The following is a 23,475-nucleotide window of genomic DNA, read 5'->3' as shown; positions in this document are numbered from 1 at the left end:
AACTACAAGACCTCCACATCACATTAGATCCTCAATCATTGTTTTTGTCAAGAATCGCCACAAATTAGAGCTAGGGAACACTTCTAGTTATAATAGTAAATTTCAGTATTGAAAAAGGATAAATATCATCCAGACTATGCCACAATTAAACTATAACTAATGATACACAAGTGCATATGTACAGTAATATACAATTATTTGGATTTGTATATTTCAAGTTCTCTATTCCCTGAATTATTCTGGCTTTCTTATGTGCAAAACACATTGCTATTTGGGTGTTTGATCTTTAAGCAGCGGCGCTCTTTTGTTTGGAGAAGAGGGCTAATTTGAAAAATACTAGGCAACCAGAGGACATGTAATAAAGAATGTGCTGTGACTGATACAAATATTTTTTTAAGTAAGCTTAGATGTATTTTTTTTTTTTTCAAAGTAACACACATTCTCTATCCTTCCTCAGTCCTGTTTGCTCAGCTGGATGTCCACAGGGTCCAATTTTCTCTCCAATTGCCTTGCACGCTAATATAATTGCTGCTCATGTGGGTAATTGGTCAGCATAGAGCAGCATTTGTGTGCATTTGCTCATCTGCAGTACTGGCAGCTTCTCAAATGATTTTGCAGTATTATAATACTATCAGGTATTTTTAAGTTTTGTCTCTTTATAACAAGGCTAAGTAGCTGTGAACCTTCAAGGATGCTTTAAGGGCTTCAAAAGCAAGAATATACAAATACAAATTATTTTAAACAGCCGATGTTCCTTTTCACTTATCAAATATCGAGTAAATGAACTTAAGTCTCAAATGCATAAGATTTGGCCCTACCTTCTCTCATTGCTTTCCTTCCTAAAAAAAGACAAATTAATTAGATTCAAACTTTAGCTTAAAAAAGAGAAAGATAAGCCAGTTTCAGTTAATAATGCCCTTTAATCAGTAAAAATGATTAACTTTATTGTCTTGATTTTTTTTTATTTTTATTATTGTTTGACAATATGAGAAGTACACATGAAGCATTTCATCTGCATATTACTGTTTCAGCAAAATGTTTGTTTATTCTTGAAGAAAAGCACTGGTGCAACTGCTTGAGTTGCAAGCTGAACTAGCCACATTTATCATGGAACTCCATCTTTTTTTTTTTTTTTTTAATTTGAAAGATTAACTGACAAACTATGGTTTTTCAGATGTGGGTACATGGCAAACATTTTATCCAAAATAAGTCAAGTGAACTTGTCACTTTAACAAAAACCATTGACAGTATGTAGTTACCAATGATAAAATTCAAGCTTTCAAGTGAAAATTAGAATTTTGAAAAATGTAACGTGTCATTACAAGTTCAACAGCTTTCCACTACTTACTTTTCTAGCAAGATCAGTGGTAATATTTTTCAAAATTAATTTACTTTATAGAATGAAATGTGTTAACACTTGGAAGAGCTGCATTATTCCAATAGTTTCCAAATGACCACTGAATGTCACAAAATTACTTATGAGTTAACAGAACTTTCCAAAGTGAAAAAGAGACCAATAGATTTTAATGTAACAGAGTATAAAAAGTTTCTTGGTATTGTTTCTGGTCTAAAATTGCAACTAAACTTTAAGAAACCATCACTTGTTGAGTTTTTGTTGTATCAAAGAAGTGCAGTCACTTGAAAAGACTATTAAAATATTCCTCTTTTTCCACCTACAGATGTCCCCCAAACTTATGATGATGGTTCAACTTATGATTTTTCAACTTTACAATGGTGTGAAAGCAATATACATTCAGTAGAAACCAGCTAGGCTAAGTTATGACGTCTGGTAATGTAGGTATATTAAATGCACTTTCAATTTACAATATCTTCAACATACAATGGGTTTATTGAGACATGATCCCATTGTTAAGTCAAGGAGCATCTGTATATTATTTGCATGAAACCAGGTTTCTCTAGGTAGTTCAACCAAAATAACAATGCAATGGATTAAATGCAGAAGCAATATGAGAATCCAAATTTCTTTTATGAAGGCAGATATTAAAGCTTTGCAAACAATGTAAAACCATGGGTCTCTCAATAAAAATACATGTTAACAAGTAATGGGTTTATTATAATGTTCAAGTGAATTAATAAGCATTTTAAAAATTTATAATACAGTCAATATCAATAAAGACAACTTACATAAGCAAAAACTCTTTGGGACCTGAAATAATTTTTATGTGTACAGGAGTCCTGCGATCAAAAGGATTGAGAATTGTAATTTATCATCACTAAGAAAGCATGATTATTGTAAATTCTGCTTAGATTCAGAGCAAAGAGAAACAAGATTAAAGTTTTATAATCCCTGAAAGTTTATCAGAATGCAACAATTTGCTTTTATTTACCAATGCAACAAAGTTTGTAGTTTTATATGTGACTCTACCAAGTCATTTAATTTATGCATTGATCCATGATATTTATCAACATTAGTTTTCTGGCAATAAAAATTTAAGAAATAATTAAAAAAACAAAGCCTAGCCCCTATTTTTCAGTCTCGGGGCAGTTTTTACTCCTTCACTGTTTCTAAGACATACTAATTTGTCTTTTCAAATTATGTTTTGACTAATTTATACTAATATACACTTCTCCTTTGTGATTTTTCCCATGTACAAGTAAAGCAATTAGTTAAGACTCAGGAAATTTGTCAATAAAAAGCTATCCAGAAACTCTTAGAATGTAACTCCATAAGAGAAAGGCTTTAAGTAATTCAATATCCCTAGATCTAAAATAATGCCTAGATGTATAAAGTTCTATGCATTTTATTTTATGTAAATTATTCCTCAAAAAAATATTTCCATAAGTAAGTATCGGGCACAATAAATATTAAATAGCGTGACTGAATCTAGCCATCAGGTCATCTCTAAGACACATATGTCTAATTTGAAATACTGTCAATTTCAATCCTAGTACGTATATATACGTACATAGTTCTTGAATACATAATGAATTTTGAGATTATGGTAGAACAATATCCTAAGGCTACTAATTATAAGCATCTAAACGGCATAAAACTAAAAAAAAAAAACCACTGGTAGTGCTAAAATCTAGAATTCGGGTTGGTTTTATTAAATAATGAAGTGGGTGAGACAGTCCTATGTTTTTGAAAAGTATTTATTTAAAAATAAGATTTCTAAAAATACAGTACATAATACATTTCAAGAGAAGTAAAAATTCCACAATTTAAATTAAAAACAATCTACAAAGAAAAATAGAAATATTACATGAATAAAATTAAATCATTAAAATAAAATTTAAAAACATTTTTCTTAAGGTAGATACATAGTTTTCCACTTTAAGAACCAGTGTAGACTTCATTGAAACAAGTATATCTCAGATACATGGTTTGTACCTGTCATTTTCCTCACTCTTCTCAATCTAGTCTTTTATCTCTCAACTATTATTTTCCTTATTATCATTAGCACTAGAAACAGTGAAGGTTTTCCTCAAATGCTCTTAGGGGAACAGACAGGGTAAAACAAGCAGTGCAGCAAAACAGCAATCACACATAAACATACGTACTGAATGAAAAAATGTCCGACCAATTTAAAAACAAGATCTTTATATGGCACTTGAAACACCCCACTATTAAAACAAAAGTCCTTTATTTTAGGGCTACAATATTAGGGGTCGACACAAAATTTTAGAAGCCTCAAAACATCATAGATTTTGCCTATTCGTTAAACTTGCTGGTCAAGTTTTCAAAAATGACTAACTGCAGAGACAAAAAGCTCATACGACCATGATAATCTGTGCTCAGCCCTCCTTCAAACTGCAACTCAGTTGTCCGAATATTGCTGATCGTAGAAGAAATTCTTCCTATCATATCATTTAGTTGCTTTGTTCTACCTATGCTAAAGCAGAAATTTCTTTTTAATATTCATCTCTGGATGACAGCAGACAGTGATGAATTCTCTACTATCTAATAGCTTGAACAAATAACCACATTTGGCCACATTAATTTAAATAATGTATAATATAATAAATAAGCTGAATAACTCAGAACTGACATTGTGGCAACAAAATCTAGGAAATATATTGTTGACAATTAGAGAGAAACATAATGTTGCTTCTTCTCATTTTTCTTTTGAATTCTACTTTTACCTGTAATTGACATCTATAGCTGTATTTCTACATATCATTCAAATGATCCTAAGACACCTTTCATGTAAGTGTTGGACTTGATTCTTTTTTTCCATTCAGGATTCACTGCAAAACCATATATTGTATCTACAGTAAATGAGAAAATTTTTTCACTGAAAATAATGCAAAACATTCTCAAATGTGATTGTCTACTTTTCCAATACATACACACTGTTATCTTCTTGCCCAATTTTTTAACCATTTCAGCTCCAGTTTTAAGGATGCCATATATGAGTATTTTGAAAATTTGTGGAAAAACATAGGGAACCAGAATAGTATACATAGCAGTATTACATTTGGACAATTATAAGTACTTCTAAAGGGTATTTTCTCCTATCTTTTGTAAAATAAATCACTAAGCAGAATTAGTTTTTAAAATAACTCTAACTTTTTATGTAAAGTGAATAACATCATACAGATCTTTTTTGTTGTTGTTAAGTTCAATTTCTATTACAGTTTTGCTTAAATCAAGTACATTTGCATTTCCTCTTGAGAAATGTCTATATATATATATATATTTTTTTTTTTAAAGTGTTCTTTAATTTTATCCTTATTTGCAAAATAGACAAATGGTAATATCAGTTTTTAATGCCACTAAGGACTACACACACACATACACACAGATGCAGAATTCTTCATCTGTAATTACAGAAGGCCCTTACCTTTTCATTTTCGCATTTTTTTTCAGCATTCATTAAATGGGCCAATAATCTATACAGTTCATTTACAGAAATAAAAGTAGATTTATTATTTCTCATGTATTCCTGCAGAAATAAAGCAAAACCAAAATATCTTGTGGAAAGCGCTGCAATTATCTTTTGTAACTTCAACCTATTAAACTACCTTTTAAAGCAGCCAATCTATATTAAAATACAAAATGAAAAAACATACGAATCTGCCTAACTAAAAAAAAAAGTTCAAATGAGAAATATCTAAAATCAAACTGAGGCAGCAGTGTGCAAAAACTCAGGTCAGTTAATCAATATTGTTCTTAGTAACATTAAATTCTACTTTATAAACACAAAGATGTGAGAAGAAAATTCTCATTCAACCAAAAAGAAAAATTAACTCTTTGGTACAGAAAATAAAAATGTCACTCAATGCTAAAGTGAGTAGCACCAGGATCTTTTGTAGAGGTTGTAAAACACTAACTTCAGGCACTAGTAGGTTAAAATATCACCCAACGTACACCAGCAAGAACACAAAGCTTGCAATATGCAATCTTTCCCTGTAATTAACAGCCTATGCAATTAAACCCTGTATTTAGTCAAACAGGCAAGCAAAACCATAAAGAGAAACACATTTTCTTGTTGCCTTTTGTCTACATTATTGTTTATATATAAAGCTATCAATACCAAAACGATCGGAGAGTATTGAACAACTGTGGCAAACACTCCACTACATGTTACAGGTATTCACAGTACTAATAGATATAGAGACCTTCAAGGTATCAAGAACTCCAAAATAGCCCAAATTTTAAAGTGAAAATGACTCTTTGTATATAAATTGTTGGTTTTTAATCTGGTAACAAAATTTACTATAATACTTAGTATCCTTTCTTTCCAACAGGAGACTTGTGAAAAAGGTCCCAGTTTTTTCAATCGAACTTTGGACAACCTATTTATTTCTTCTCAGCATTAAAAAGCTGCACCTTCACATTCTTAACGCTGCATACTAGCATACACTACACAATCATAACATTTAAAATTTAAGATATTTCTCAGAGGCATCTGACTAGCTAAAGAGAATTAGCAATATAAATTCCTTAGATAAACAGCTCAAACAAAATGCTTGCAAGCATCAACGACTCAAAGTAGAATGGTATCAAGAACAGATAAGGCTAAATGATTATACCAGGGGGATTTTGTGATGTCACAGAAACGGTATCGAGTTTATCCTGTTGCTGAGAATGCTTGCTGATTATCCATTACTGGTCTAGCCTTCTCTCCATCTTAATAAGTTCCCCTATCCTCTTTCTCCGATTTTGGCTACTTACTACTCATTTATACTCTATGTCCTCTAGGGTGGACTAGAGAAAGAAAATATAATAGTAAAAAAATATGATAATGGAAAATAGCAGCAATACTTATGACTTTAAATACCATTAAACTTTAAATAAGAACTTTAAATACCATTGTTAATTCTGCTTCAAATTAGCACTAGCAGGCATTACAATATCTGAAAAACAGACAAAAATGTAGTAGACTGTTAAAAACTGTACAATGAAAATGAAAGGAGATTTCTGAGAAAACAGTCACTTTCCTGAAGTGAAACCATCATCCCAAAGGCAGCGGAAATTCTAAATAGTGATACATAGAATAACAACATTGGTTCAAAATACTTTAAGCAAGCTGGTTCTATTACTTGCTCACATTCTACTGTAGAATATTCTAGAATTCAACTGAGAATGACTAAATTCAGAATATAATGAAATTTGTAATTTATAGTTAATTCAGAGGATGATTCTTAGAATAGAAGGTAACACTGTGGACATTAAATAACATATTCATTTGTTAATTATGTGGTTAATACTACTAGCAAGGAGAAAATACTAAATGTACATGACATAATACATTTGTCAACACATATGTTTTTGAAAGCAATACTAGAACTGGGTAAAAAAATCTAACACTTGTATCTATTAGTAAATTATTTAACGTTTGTAAGTATAAACTTTACCATATAAATTCTAGATATACCTAAGTATATTAGAGGTCATGTCAAAAGCTTATTTAATGAAGCAGCAATAGTTTAGTAAATCTGAGCTAGGTGATATATTTCTCCATGAAGCAGAAGGGAAGTAGTTAGAGACTAAGAGGAGAGACTAGCAGCTTTCTTAATATTAATGCCATTGTAAACCACTGCTGGACACATTGTGATTTTACAGCAATACACATGAGAACACCCGAACTGCCCCATGGCCTAACTCACAGAGAGTTGTGTGGCCATAATCTAAATTATTCGCACTTCCTGACTGGAAGTGTTGTCCTAACTTAAGTCTCCATGATTAGCATTCAGAATTAATATACCCTTTTGGGTGAAACATATCTTCAACTACTTACTTATATAGAAATGACCTGAAAAAGCCTGAAAAGAATAGCTATAATTAGCCACCATTCTGAGAGAAAAATACCTCGAAACATTAGCAAAAATGGATGTTCACTCTGACAGAAGTTCTAACTGTGTTGTTATATTGAACTTTATGTACGTTTATGCTCTCTACTTCTATTACTATTAAAAGTAAACTATGCTTTCTTCTGTTAAAAGAGATTAATATATTAACTAAAAATTTAAATACAGCTATTGCTTATGTTAACCACAAATATTTTTAATACAACTCTTAAGCAAAATAGTATTTTGCTTATAATGGAATATCAGTTAACTTAATATTTTTAAACTATAAGTCTTGGATACAAAGTACCAGAAGCTCTTTTACTGAATACCTGCTGTTTGGGGGACTGGACTGTAAAGTGACCAGTCAATTTTTGTCAACAATCTTGAGCCCATAAAGATTTTTAACAAAAAGAATAACAACAGATATAATTCTTCAGGAGGTGTAACTTATAATATCTAGGTAAAACTCTTTCATTTCCAGAAACCCAATTAATGACTTTGCTGATGTGAAACATCGTTTAAAATACATTTTGCTTAGAACAAAGTGGAATGTTTATAAGGAACTACTTCATCAAATCTATAGATTACATCAGTTACCTCACAGCTCACAATTATTTTCTAAAGCTCAACATAATTATTTTCATGGTTAACCAGAAGACATAATAAATTGGCTACTAAAGCTACAGCTATAACTCTAAGTAGGAAAGTTTTAAAAAAATGAAGAAATGTACAGAATTATTAATCTATTATTTTAATGCAACAGAATCAGTAAAAAAAAATCATTCCAAAACTGAGATTAAAAAAAACTAAACATATTTTTTAGGTATCCAGTAAAAGACATTAGATACTTGCTTGCCACTATAACTACAATAGATTATGACTTTTCTAATTCTAATGACTTAATTTGCCAAAATAAGATTTAAAATAAAATTCATTAAATAGTTTACATTTGTTTATCCTGATCTCATATAAATTTGTAATTGATAGTAAAAAATATAAGAATATACAAAAATGAAGCAAAGTAGTCATAGTTTTGTATAAACCAGATGTGACATCATGAACAGGAACATATTCATTTTCATTAAATATTACACTTTTGTACATATACTCCTACATTTGGACCTCTGACATGTTCAGAATATGGCTATACAATTTACTTGTGGGGCAGTAAATCTCTAGAGCCAGTATAATTACACCAATTAGCCAAAAGAGGGCGCAGAGAGAACACTAGAGTTCATGTACTCCCTAGGAAACTGTAGTCAGTTTTTCTCAAGCTGTCTAACAAGAATTCAAAAAACCTATAGTTAGGTGTGCTAATTTAGGAATACTGAAAGTTACAGTATAAATATATATTTATATATAGACTTTAATATAGATTCTTATATAAACATATTGCTCGGCAGCATTTCTGCCATTCAAACAAAATAAACGTATGCCTTGGCTAGTGTATTAGTTTGTATTCCAGTACCACAGGAATCAGATACAGAGGGATCAGGACCAGGCAGGATACAGAGAAAAGAGGGAAGAGAATGTGCCCTACTAGTGGTAAAACTAAGAAAACAAAAATTCCCAGAATGGGGAAGGTGACCACCTCTGGTTCTCATTACTGAGGCAGAAGTTGGCACTGAGTACCTCTCAGGTAACTTTTAAGGTAGCTACCGCTACTATACGAAGTTTAACCATGCCCATAAAGCAGTTTAGGGGATCTTCACTTTGCTGTTTTCAAGGTCCTCATTTGAAAGGCATGTATTGTATTACAGCTAGGGTATCGACTGATATCTATATGCATTATCTATATATCACTTCCTTATAATAGTTCTGTCACCAGGCCAAATTTGGTCAATATGTTAGCTTGCACAAAAGCCAACTCATTTGCCTGACATGAATATACTAATTTTGTGGTTCATTAAACTCTATAAATATTTCTCATATTAAATTTACTATGCATCTTATCAGCACCAATACATATTTTCATCTGCCACTTCTATTTTAAATAATAAAGCACTGTAATCAGAACATGAAAGACATGGTACTTATATCTCTGAGAACAGCCTATTCTATTATTTTAGAAGATATTTACAATTTTTGAAAGAACCAACCACAGTATAGTTAATTGGCTGACAATAGTAACCTTTTTCATGATTTCTCAGGTATGAGTCCCTTCTATCAAAACTAACTAAAAGGAAACTATTGATATGCTCCAAGAACAGTAGATCCCTTCAATCTTCTTTTCAAGGGAAAGACTGAGTACATACATTTTTTTAAAAGATATATGAATTTTGCAGTATTCTAATGGAAAAAATTTTTAAAGCTCAATTTTTTCAAAGCATGCTATATGTCTTTTCACACAAAAGTTCTATGCTTTCCAAGGGACCATCACTGTTAGCAGTTTAAATTTGTGTAAGGCTAATGATAAATGCAGATCATTATATTTTCTTATTTTAAGGTCATTTCCTAACACTAGCTACTAAAAAGGTCTCTCAATCCAAATTATAGTGGGCCAATTAAAATTTAATTTCAATTTGGATGATTAGAGGTACACCAAAGTTACTTACTTTAGTAATTTCCTATAGATAAAATTTCAGTATTAGTTGGCCAAAATTTATTATATATAAACCTTCAATGTGTAATTTTAGATCTACTAGTAAAAAGAAATATTTTTTTCAAAAGCACAATATTTCTCTTTATACTGTACATTATATATTATCTAGTTATACTAGCATTTTAAAACACAAGCATTCTCGCATAACTGCACTAGAAAAGGTACCTGTGGAGTTACTGCAAATTCTCTCTGCTTTTTACTCATCAATATTTTAGGATAAAATAGGAATACATACCCACTTAGTTTAAATTTTCTCCTTGGAGCAAGTATATTAACAACCAATAGTTACGACAGTACAGGGAAAATGGGAAAGTTAACATGGAAGAAAAGTTTAATTTTTCCTTTAAAATAAGGTAGGTAGTTGATGCTCTACTTTAGTGGTGTTTTTATTTTGCTTCTGGGGAAGAGAAAAAGAGAAAACATTACAAAGCTACTTCTAAGAAAACACTGCCCTTTTTTTTGTTGTTGTTCGATTCTATGCTGCATTTTAAAAATTCTTGCAGCACATATAAAAGTATTAATGTATTTTAAATTGTATTTGAAAAAGAAAATTTGCATATAAGGTGTAAAACCTTTTCTAAAACCTGAAGTATTAAATTCAGTTTGGGTTAGTACTGCTCAAGAGTGAAAAATTTAAATAAACATCTGAAATTTCCCATAAATTAAAATCTGTAACATTGTCAGTACTAAAGGAAATTAGGTACTATTATTTCATCCCAATCACTGCCTTTACAGTTTAATAACAAAAGCATTTAAAGAAATCCCTGTGGAAAGCTAATTTGAAAGTAAACATGCTTTAAAACTTAAATATAGATCCTGTATTAGTCCCACAATAGGATCAAGATCACTATTAAAATTAAGCCTGGGGCACATTATGATTCCTAAGATTGGTGGGTGGATTTTAATTGACTTGAAGACTGTCATCGTTCTATTATCAGAAAACCTGTAACGCATTTCCAGCATGGAGGACCCATCTGTGCCCACCATCCATCTGTTTAGACGTGATTGGCAAAGTGGTAGGGAACTCGCAGTGGTTGCCTCTGCCTGAAAGGAATAAACCACAGGATCTTCCAACGAGTGCCAAAAACTTCTGAGAAGGTCTGCTGCCATGGCTTTCGGGGCCTCGATCTACAGAAGACAGCATTATTAGTGAAAGACAGCACTCCCATGGTGCACTTCAGTCAGCTAAAACAATACAGGTTGGCTGGGGATCCATTACTGGACTCTGATGAATTGTGTCCCAGCATCACAAATACAGCTTTTCTTTCATTGTGGCATGCAGCTGAGTTTTAACTCTGGATAGCATATATTGTATCTGTGTCGTCAATCAACCTAGGGCAACTTTTGAAGCAGAGGAGAATCTCAGGATTAACAGAACGCGTGTCAACAACACAGTAGCAAACCTCTTTTGATGTACTTTCAGGACAAATAATTTAACTTACTTTACTTCGACAAGGAACAAGAATGATCAGCACTTATTTTGTTTAAAAACTATCATGGCTAGAAGACCCCTACTGTAAGACTGGGTTATGCCTGTCTAGCTCAGGCCTGAGACAAGGCACCAAAAAAAAGCTGTCATTATATTAGCTTTCCACTACATGCACACATTTTTCAAATCTGGCCAGTTGTTTCCATTTTTAACAAGAACACTACAGACTTCACTTTTATACTTACATATCTTCACAACAGTTTGACATCTTTTCAATAGATGTTGTATCCTATTAAAAATTTAAAAAATTATACTCAGATGTAACAAAGTTATCAAGGTTTTATCCTATATTAATTTTATAATGTTTTTAATCATATTCAGAGAATATGCGAAGATTTAAACAGTTTATATATAGGTACTAAGAATTCTAAATTATCTACATATCTTGGTTGAAGTTCTTGTGACTCAATACTACACTGTGTCAAAAAAAAATTATTCAATTACAAAACCTCACAAAAATTGTAGGAGTCTCACTTCTTTAAATTTTAACCTTTTATTATACTTTATTCCTTGAAAATTCTTTTAAAATTCTATTACCTATTTCTAATTCAACTGTCAGTGAAGATGCATTAAAAAAATAAATACCAAAATGACAAAGACACCAATAAACAGAAAACACCAACAGCCAAAGAGTGCTACTGATTCTGGATTTCTGTTAACAAACACGAATTCAACAAGGCAATCTACGCATTTGCCATACTACGACATCTAGTATTCTGAAAAGTAAAGTGATCTCATTAGTGTTCTTTGGTTAAAAATTATTCCCTTTTTTTCAACAGAAAAATCAGTCTCTTTGATAATAATACAATTCTTTATTATGTGTTTTTTATAAAGCTCTAAGAAATAAATAAGGAAAACAATTCAACAAACAAAAGGTAGTTTCCAGACATGCTAGTTTAATTCATGTTAACAGAAGATCTATAATTAGGTTGAGAAACTGTGACGATAAGTAACATCTAAATAATTAAAACACAAATTACTTATTCTGCTTTTTAAATGTACTTCAAAGTAGTACAAAAATATTCTTTTAAATATACCAAAAAGTTAGAGAAATTTTTCTCCTCTTATCCTTTACTAGCTTGCTCATACATGGCAGGTGGACTGTATTGTTATTAAGCAGTACTATTCATGCAAATATTTGTGGCTTCAACTCCAATCTCAAGAACTTCTTTGATTGTAGAACTTTTCTCCAATGACACTAAGAAAAAGTACCTTTACTTTAAAAGACTTTTATAGAAGCTACATGAATAGCTCATAATATTAAATTGTTATGTATGAAGTTGAATAACTACAGTTAGCTCACATATAGGAAAATAATTTTTTTTTTAGATGACTAGTCACCAATAATAGAGTTTCATTTCCGAATTACCCAGGAATTTGGGACAAGACTGTAGGTTAGCTACATATTCTATATTTATTAGTTTTCCTAGCATGCTTTGATATTCATGGTATCCAATGACAATTCTATTTATAATTAACTTTTGGGGGTTCTGCTGCATAATTTCCTCAACATAATATTTTACTTTGTGACAACATTGATTAGGAACTTAAGAAGAAAGCTGGGCCTCTGGTTTCACATCTGTAAAGAAAGTAAATGAAGTAATTTTAATGATTTCTTAGAACTGATGGGTTGGTCACAGGCGGTTCTAAACAATTAAGATAGCTTGTGCAAAGATACAAAGGGAAAGAGAGGACAGAAGTCAAGAAGTGCTATTAGCAAAGATATATATAAATGACCTAAAATTGCAGCTGTGGATAATACTTAAAAATTGAAAACTATTTCAGGATGAAGAAGCAATTACAAAGTCAGCTTACTATAGCTAGCTAATATTACAGGCAATTTTTACTATGCAGAATTTACAACTTGATTATAACTTTGAGGAACTTATATGTAGCAATAAAAGAATCAAGTTTAAAGACTTTGGGTTTAGACCTCGTACAGGAAAAGCTTTAATTTTTTTTAAAGCTGTTGACATTCTTCTAGAATCTGGTTCAAGAAAAAGGTAGAATACTACCTTTTAAATAATGATAAACATATGGTTATTCTATCAGAGGATGTAATGTTTACCAAGACGCTATGAACATGATTAGTCAGAATAGCCAAAAGTGGCTATGTTTTCCCTCTAGAAATAACAAATACTTATCTCTCTGAAACTCAGCTATCCAGAAAAAAAAAGAACAATTTGTATTTGAATATGTCACAATGTTTTTGCACTGGCATTTATGTAACATACTCAGAGCAACACAAGTTATCATGCTATCATATTCATAAGCACACTAGAAACAGCAGACTATTAGGGGAAAGAGTTTCCTACTGGCTGGAACATTGAAACTCTAAATTATTTCCAAGTGCCTAAACAGATTTAATATACTTTGTGTTTTGTTTTATAAAGCACAGAAATGTGCCATATTTTAGAAAAACAAACTAAAAATAATTGAAACCGACTTTGGTACAGACAATTTCATTCGATATAAAAGACTCAATACCTTTAGTGACCGTCAGAAAACGACCAGTAAGATAACTGCTATCTTTAAGGAGTATAAGTATAATTCATAAATTCTTAAATATAAAATTCAGCTATTCAGAAAAACGGATTCTTCAAGGAATGATAAGAAGTTTTATATTTAATGTTATCTACAATTAGGATATCTTATTTCCAGAGAAATATTTATGTCTTGATTCTGGTATAATGATCGAAATATCTGAATTTCTTCAGCCTACTTAACTAAGAGATATAGGAGATTGCTTTCCTATTTTAAAAACTGAAAGTTTATTTTCTAAAAAAAGAATAAACTAGAAAAAGCAAGATTTACAGAAATATAGGCCTTAACTATTTTATCGACAAATACTTTATCTACTTCTAATGGCTGGCTGATGTTACCCTAAGAAACGATCTTTCAGATTCAATCTAGAAATATATTTTTGATTATAAAGTAAAGCTATATCCCAACTTATAAGATTATATCTAAAATGGAAAAAAGAAGTTCCTAGCAGAAAAGGAGAGGGAGTATTTATTGCCTGCTAGAAAAATTGAGAGGGGTGAAGGGCAAAGCATCAGAATTTACCACCACTTTTCCTGGTTAACAGATCCAAGAATCTAGCAGTCCTCTTGGAATAGACAGCTTGATAGTACAACCTATCCAACTAACTCATCCTGCTTTGAGTTCATTCTCACCAACCAACACTTTGCCATTTATGTTGTTATAGGGGAGAAAGAATACAAAGAGTCCTCTGGCATACCTGACAATCATGTGTAAGGAATAAACATTCAGTCTGCTTTATATGACTTCTATGGCTATCACTTTTAAGTCTGGAAGTAAGAGCCATTGCTTTTTGGGTCTGATTAACTCTGGAAAGATTTTAAAAATGGAGTTTCTAGACCTGCTAAAATGAAAACCTGATGAAAATAAAAACATTCCATCATTAAGACTCCTTAAAGATAATTCAATCTAACCTCAATGATCACCTGTACTTTTTGTTCTTGCTATAGGTCTTGTCAATACTTTTAGCTCTGTTGTACATATCTAATTCAATGACTGTTGATTTAATCTGGAGGTAAAAAAAACTACTCAGGAAAGTTTTTCACAACTAGAGATTATATACCTGTTTTATTTATTACTAATTTCTACTAATTCTTAGACTTTTTTTGACTTCCTAGCACCTCTGATCAACATATGTACAGCAGCTCATTTAACTTTGTACCTTCCATACCACCTAGCAGCATATATTGTTCAAAGTGGATACTAAATATATGTTTGCAGCACTAAATGAAGAGAACATCAACAGAAAAAGCATGATTCCTTAATTTTTTAATCTTTTCCTGAAATCCAAAGAGAAAAATGTTCTTGTTAATATTAGTTCTCTCTCCTCCTTTGAAGACAGAACTCACTTTATTCCTCATTTGAAATAAGTGGTCCTTTAAGCATCTATCTCCAACAGAGGACCAGCTAAATCTCTGATTAGAGATTTGAAGTTCACATAAACATTTAATCACGGAACCAAGAGGGCAGGAGATCTTACATTTATATAGTCATTGAAAATCTCCTTTCAAAATATTCCCCATACTCTTCTTTATCAAGCAACTTTCTGGCTGTATAAAACCTTAGGAAAGATACTAAAACTCTGTATCTCAATTTTCAAATAATAATACTTATCTCATAGGTTCTTGTATGGTTTAAATGAATTAATATATGTTAGAGCCCTTAACTCCTCAACCAATGGCAGTCCTTGTTTTTACTGATATTGTCTACTAAACACTTTCTGAGAGGGCTTGGAGATATAATATCCCAATTATATCAGAATAGAACTTTAAAAAATTACGTTTAAACAAAAAACATGGTTTTTATAATAAAAGATAAAATGACTGGGCCTCTGGGAGATGACACAGATAAAATTCAATGTCCACAAGAGGCTTACAACCTAGCTGAGAAACCAAGTAGTAAGTACATAAACCATGATTCATTTATTCATTTATCCATCCATCAAAATTTACTAAGCATCTATTATGACAGTCCTTAGCATCAAGGAGCTTGCAGTCTAGTGAAAGTAGTCGAATATACAAAATAACTATACAGAAATATAGAGGATGCCAGAGGATGACTATGTATAGTAACATCTTCTATAAATAAGACATACTAAATATTTGAAACAGCTGAAAAATTATGTTTGTGATTAACGTTCAAGGTCAACTACTCTTATATTTTTAATACAAAATTATCCTCTCAGTAAGATTTTGGTTATCAGTAGAAGATGAGCTAATGTATCCCTTTGGCTAAGATATTGGTAGCAACTAATATATTGATAGAATGTGAGAGAGAAGCTATGAATTGCTGTGGAAAAAGATCTACAAGTTAACTATATAAGATTCACTATTTTATTTTTTATGTTTTAAAGTAAGATTAAAAATGATGTACATTCAGAACATGAAAGAATATATGAATGTCTAAGGAAAATTGCAAATAAAAGGAAAATGTAAATGTTTAGCTTGCTAACCCAAAAAAAGCATCTATTTAATCACTCAAGCAATTAGTAATGCTTTAAAAAAATTTAAGTGTACTATTCTTATGCATTATAAAAACAGATAAGTTGTTTTTAATTACTTTTAATCTTATCAGAAATACTTCCAATACTTATTAAATTGAGCAAGGAGAGATGAGACAATATACATTTTCACATAGGAACATGTTTATGCTAAAGAGTAATCCAATTCCACATATAATAATTTTGATCAAAATAGGCATTTTTTAAAAGAGTGCTTTTAAATTAGTAGGCAATGTAACTTAGTATGTTTTAAATTAATTCCTTGGTGAGGGGGAATCTAGTTTCTATAAAGTTTTCTACTGTATCTAAAATTCAAAGAAATATCATAGCTAACATTAGTATAAAACATTAAAAGCATATAAAAAATGTAGAGCCAGAGGGGTGATAGAGTAATCGGGTGGATCACTTTATAAACTATATAAATGTCTAACCAATGTACTTGAAACTAATGATAAAATAAAGTAAAATGCTTTTAAAAAGCATATAAAAGTGACATTTTAAACTTTAATGATTTTTCTAGGTTTTTAAAAGCTACTGAGAAGATATGTCATTTAATATGATCTGAACAAAAATATTAGAAATACATTTTGCTTTTATTAAACAAAAATATAATTCAGAAATGAAATCAAAATGGTGTACATAATTCCTTTTACAAAAATATAAGTGAACTGGGTTCAGCATAATTAACAATGATTTCCATATGTGCAATGTTGATTTGGAGTTGAGCAAACAAAACATAATCCGTACAGAGATTGTACTGAATGTTGCTAATTCACAGTACTGATTCCGTGAGATACTTGGCAAAATTTAATTATAAGGATTAATAATCTTGGGACTACATTTCTGGATATATATTAAAAGGCAGGTATGTCCACTAATTGACAATGAGAATGCTATTTAATAATCTCATTTTAACTAATTTAACATTTTAAATACAAGACACTTTTCACTGCATAAGATAAACAAGTTAAAATTCAGTCATCCCTGCATTTATAACTTTGTATTTATTTGAGTAATCATGAGACCAAAGGCAAAAGCTCAATTTTTTGAGAATTTAAGGCCTTTTACAAAATTGCAAGTAAATATATCTTCCCCACCCTACCTTCATCCTCACAACTGAGAAAAACACTAAGCTCCAGAGACGCTATCAAAAGCTTCAGCTATTATATAAACTCCACGGTGCCCAGAAAACAAAAATGCTTGTATACAAAATCCAGATAAACTGTCAGAGCAGTGTCATGGTATACAATAGCTCACTGTCAGAATCTCACCAGAAGGCGCTGTACCAGCTGTTACAGAGCTTCTTCATTAACTCTCTCCAAGCCCAGTGACTGAAAACATGACTAATACAATCATCCCGCACTATTAGTATTGGTGATTGTCAGAATGGACATTATTCTTGGCTGTGTGTGAACCACCGCTCAGTAAGAAATTCTGACATCAATTTTATTAATAACATCACTATCTATTTCATTCAGAAACAAACAAAAAAGGCTAAACAGTCTATGTAAGGAATAATTAGAATAATCTGTTCTCTAAATAAAGGACACTTTAAAACCAACTTCTTTGAAAACACTTTTACTTCAATATTAATTTTAGTAAAAATGCAAACATATTTAAATCATGTAGAAAATTAAATCTAAAAATAATCAAAGGTAATCCTTTAAAATTAGGTTTAAGATTAGTTTATTCCACAGAAACATCTGGCCTTGTTGACTTTTAACCTTGGAAATGAGATTGGAAATCCACTATTTTAAATTTAAGTGATTTCTAATTATTTTATCTGATTATCATTACTCTGATTATCCTGTTACCTTCTACTATCAATAAGAAGATAGGACTTTTCCTCTTACACAGGAGATAAATGATTTATTAATCCCAAGTAAAAACAGTGGAAAAAAATTGCTGAAAATTGATATGCTGCTTCCTCAAAACCTCTATCTAAACCTAAAAAAAGCTAGCATTTGTTGTTTATGTTGTCTAACAGGCTTAAATTCAAACTATGTAATCACATAGTTTATATAATAAGATGATATTCCTACCAGTGTTCTCCCAAAATGCCTCTTGGTCTTTGGGGTACAAGAGTAGGGAAAGGAAGATTTCAGTGGAAACATTAAATTTATTGTTTTGTTCTCTCCTTTTCTTTCTCATGCGACCTGACAAATTTATCACTCTTTCACACTGTAAAGAGAGATCCATGGATTTAGATTATGATAAAAACACATCTAGGTGGGAAATTTCCTGTAGGTAGTCTTAATGTTTTCATAAAATAAAATAGCAAGTATGTTTTATAAAGAAAGTAAACAAATCTATATTTTCTACTTTAATTAAAATATTAAATACCATTTTATTTAAATGTTAATAATTCATTAGATTTAATGTTAAATACCGAATGCATAACAATTTTAATTAAACCTTAAAGAACATTAAATCAATGTTGGGAGAAATGCATTCTGGAAACCTTTAAAAAAAGTTTTTTAATCTAAAAAGAGTGATGTTTGAAATCCACTAGGAAAGTCCAGGTAAATGGAAATAAAATTTAAGTAATTTTTCAGAGTAATTGGATTCAAGAGGAAGTACGGTGACTAAAGGTTGGACTAACAAACAAAATATATTCTTTCTCCTTCTTTCTCTTAAAACTTCCATTCTTTTTTGAATGCTTCACAAATGTGTAATTTCTACAGATATCAGACCTGTCTAGTACAGAATATTCTGAGAGGGTAATATATGTATACAGAAAGAAATGAAACTTTTGGAGAGAGCATTATTTAACAAATGTGATTTCTACTCAGTTTTAGAAACAGCACATCAGAACCAATCTCCCTATCCTAAAACAATGAAATGTTCAATATTGTAGCAAAAGAGAAAATTGTACAATTTAAAAAATATTAACATGTTGGTAGTATGAACAGTAAGAAAATAATCTAATATACAGTAGTAGTCCCCCCTTATGCAAACAGTATATACTCAAAGACCCCCCACTGGATGCCTAAAACTTCAGATAGTACCGAACCTACACATAAAATGATTTTTCCAATACATACATACACTTTACAGCTACTTTTTGGCATATCTGAATTGCCAGCATCACTACTCTTGCATTTTGGGGCCATTATTACATAAAATAAGGGTTACTTGCATAAAAGCACTGTGATCCCATAACAGTGAATCTGATATGATCAGAGATGGCTACTAAGTGATTAACGGGTGGGTAGAGTATACAGCGTAGAAACACTGGACAAAGGGATAATTCACGTCTCAAATGGAACAGAGCAGAGCAGGAGGGTGAGAGATTTTATCACACTATGCAGATGGCATGCAATTTAAAACTTAAGAATTGTTTATTTCTTGAATTTTTCCATTCAGTACAGTATTTTCAGATGGCGGTTGACCACCAGTAACTGAAACCACAGAAAGCAAAACCTCAGATAAGGGGGGACTACTATAAATCCTTTAAAAACCAACAAATATGATAAAAAATTTATGTCCAACGCAGAGTGAATGCTAACATTTTAAAGTAGGAATTTTTTAGCATTTTATTTTTATTATTAGTTTCAAGTATACAGTACATTGGTTAGACATGTATATAGTTTATGAAAAGATTTCCCCCAATTACTCTATCACCCCTCTGGCTCTACACATAGCGATTACATTACTGCTGACTGTAATCCCTATGCTGTGCTCCCCATCCTTGTAACCATCTATCAACTACTAATTTGGACTTCTTTAACCCTTTACTCCCTTCTCCCAGCCCCCAATCTCTCTTTGCTCTCTGTATTTGTGAGCCTGTTTTTGATTCTTAAAAGATCTTGAAGGCTTTGCTGTCAAACCCACACTCTCTGAAGCTACTAGCACTGCTAGGTAAAAAGGAAATTGTTACCCTCAGCTATAAACCCCTCATAAATAACTTGTAAGAAAGATGGCCCTCATAAGTAACTTGTACTGTTAGCAGCAATGTTCCCAAATGTAATTTCCAGTCATTAATCAGACGAAATTGGGGAAATCTGAGAAAATCCATTCGAGGGGTCATAAAAATATACTAATGATTCTGGTAAAATCAAATGCGTAAATTCAAAAAATTCAAGCATAATCTGGCAATTTTGACATGACTTATGAACAGACTATAAAGTAATTGTGAATTACTTTATCATTGAATCACTACTTTATAATTAATTTATAATGAATCACCAACCTTTGTTACTGTCGTCGTTTATTATAGCCATTTTAGTGTGTGTGAAGTCAAAACCTCATTACGATTTTGATTTTCATTTCTGTGATGACTAATGATGTTGATTCAAATGGATAATAAATGCATCTTTTCATGCATTTATTATCCATTTGAATCTTCTTTGAAGAAATGGTCATTCAGATCCTTTGCTCATGTTTTATCTTTTTATTATTGAGTTATAAGGTCTTTATATATTCTATAAACAAGTCCCTTACAAAGTTCCCCAACCTTTTTGGAACCAGAGACAATCACTACTATGAGAATCTAATGCCTGATGATCTGAGGTGGATTTGAGGTGGATCTGAGGTGGTGATGCTAGCGCTGGGAAGCAGCAGCAAAGACAGAGGAAGCTTTGCTTGCTAGCCTGCCGATCACCTCCTGCTGTGAGGCCTGGTTCCTAACAGGCCATGGACTGGTACTGGTCCACAGCCTGGGGATTAGGGACCCCTGCCTTATAATTTGCAAATATTTTCTCCCATTTTGTGAGCTGTCTTTTCACTTTTTTGATAGTGTCTTTTGAATCACAAAAGTTTATAGTTTTGATTAAGTCCAATTTGTCAATTTTTTCTTTGGTTATTTGCACTTTTGGTGTTGGATCTAAGATACTGTCTAATCCAAGATTTACTCCAATGTTTTTTTCTAAGAGTTTTATCATTTTAGATCTTACATTTAGGTCTATAATCTGTTTTGAGTTAATATACGTACAAGGTGTGAGATAAGGGTCCAATTTCATTCTTTGCATGTGGATATCTAGTTATCCCAGTAGCATTTGTTGAAAAGACTTTTCCTTTCCCCACTGAATCGTCTTGGCACTCTCACTGAAAATAACTGCCCACAGAATCTGTGTGTATTTTTGGATTCTCAATTCTATTTCATTTATCAATATGACTATCCTTATGGCCATATTACACCTTTTTGATTACTATTGCTCTATAATAAGTTTTGATGCATTTTTTTCTTACTATACATTTCTTTCACTGAATATATTCTGGTAAACACTTAAATTTTCATATATAATACATGCTATATATAACATAATAATGGAGCTCTTTAAAATACATGTTTATTTACACACAAGTGAATAAATACTCTCTACAAAATAAATTTATAGATTGGGCAAAAGGACTATGTATTTTAAATTTTGACAGACATTGACAATTTCCCTTTCAAAAAGATTATATCAATTTACATCCCTATCAATAACATGAGAAAGTCTGTTTACCCTACATCTTCTGCAATGCAATGTATTATCAAACTTTTAAATCCTTTCTCTATATTTTTCTCACTTTTTAATCTTTTCTGTTGTGCTAAATCCCATTTAACTAACAAGTACATTAAAAAATGATTTATTACTAATAAAATGTTTCTATCAGCACTGCATTTTTCAGAATTTACCTGATATAATAGTTTAAAAAGAAAAAATAAATGTTCAAAGTAGTGTCATTTGTAATATAGAAAAAAATAACTGCACACTAAGACCTGATCAACAAGAAGACACTTAATTAAAATATGATATATTTACTAAAGAGAGTATATCCAACTATTAAAAATTATAAACATGTAGTCTATAGCTATATAAAAATCCTTTATCTTAATGTTTAAAAGCAGGATAAAAAATTGTATGTACATTCTGTACACTGATTAGAACTACTTTAAAATTGCACAGTCATATGGAAATGGGAATATATAAATGATGATGGGTAATTTTCTCTTAATTTTTAAACTTTCTATAACTTTTTAGAATTAAGGTCATAATTAGGGAATATGTTGATAAACGGATTACTTTACATTAAAAATATACTTACTGTGATGATGCCAATTAGTTGAGTATAAAAAAGTCCAGTTATTCCAACTAACATAGTAATGCCCATAAAGGCAGCTAGTCTCATTATGGCCAATTCATGTCTAACAAGAAAGAGGTCCTATAAGAAAAAGAAAGTTTTAAAAACAATTCAAGACGTTTTTTATAGTTGCAATAATAATCAAGAATTGAGCCATAACATTTCCCCTTATTATCTTAAGAAAAAGTACTCTCCCCCTTTTGGAGTTTATTTCATTTAATTGATATATAAATATTTTAAAATTTTGAAAATAATTTTTTATCAAAATTATTGGAATGAATTAGTTAATAAAATCTAATAGGTTTCAAGTGTACAATTCAATAATACATCATATGTATAGTGCACTGTGTGTTTACCATCCAAAGTTAAATTTCCTTCCATCACCAAATGTTTCATAGAAGCTGGAAAATAGGATTTACTACTCTATTGTGTCAAGAAAAACCTCAATCCTAAGGTTGCAAATTAGCCACATTTGTTTACTATTTGTAGCAAAAAGAAAAAAAAAAAACCTCTAAAAAACAAAACAGATGGTGCAGAATCTTTGGCTCCACAAAAGGAAATTTTATTTTTGCATGGCTAAAAAGCTTGAATGAATAAGCTAAATCGTAGTATTAAAGTTCAAGTGACCATGATATTTAGAGATTATGTAATTTACTTAAAGTGAGGGGGATAATAATAATAGGACCATATGGATCCTTCAAGTTCACTTTATTCATTCATCTACCCACTCACCAACCACCACTGCCAAGCACTATGCTATATAGTAAAAATGTAATATAAAAATGTGGTCTGTGCCCTTAAGAAATACTGCAGTTTACTTAGAAAATCCAGCTTCACAAAACTCCGAAACAATGTGATATATGCTATATTAGAGATGCACACATGGAGGACTGCAGAAACATGAAGGAATGCCTAGATGAGAAGGAGAAATGGAAATGATGTAACGGAAAGCTGATTTTCTGGTTCAAGGCATAAAAATGAGGGTCTTAAAAGTTAACCAAAGAAACTGTAGTGGAA

The 23,475-nt window shown here is 31.1% G+C and overlaps 1 protein-coding gene across 11 annotated transcripts in view; it reads right to left on the bottom strand.

Moving 5' to 3' along the window:
* Positions 1-5,272: 5,272 nt before the first annotated feature.
* Positions 5,273-23,475, bottom strand: part of ZDHHC21 (zDHHC palmitoyltransferase 21) — a 63,551-nt gene continuing 45,348 nt past the window's right edge. For 4 of the 11 annotated variants that reach the window (XM_039875890.1, XM_039876041.1, XM_039875964.1 and 1 more), the window contains exons 7-8: positions 22,423-22,539; positions 5,273-10,987 (exon numbers count right to left, since the gene is read on the bottom strand). In XM_039875890.1, the coding sequence (XP_039731824.1) occupies positions 10,634-10,987; positions 22,423-22,539 (471 nt within the window). In that variant the 3' untranslated portion in view covers positions 5,273-10,633. Of the gene's footprint in view, positions 10,988-11,533; positions 11,578-12,224; positions 12,547-18,089; positions 18,571-22,422; positions 22,540-23,475 lie in introns of those variants that run through there. The other 7 variants (XM_039875714.1, XM_039875759.1, XM_039875812.1 and 4 more) reach the window with 5 other exon arrangements.

Source organism: Pteropus medius, unplaced genomic scaffold (assembly GCF_902729225.1).
Source record: "Pteropus medius unplaced genomic scaffold, Ma_sr-lr_union100, whole genome shotgun sequence".
NCBI lineage: Eukaryota > Metazoa > Chordata > Mammalia > Chiroptera > Pteropodidae > Pteropus > Pteropus medius.
The sequence above is the reverse complement of the archived record's forward strand: the minus strand, read 5'-3'. Positions and strand labels throughout refer to the sequence as shown.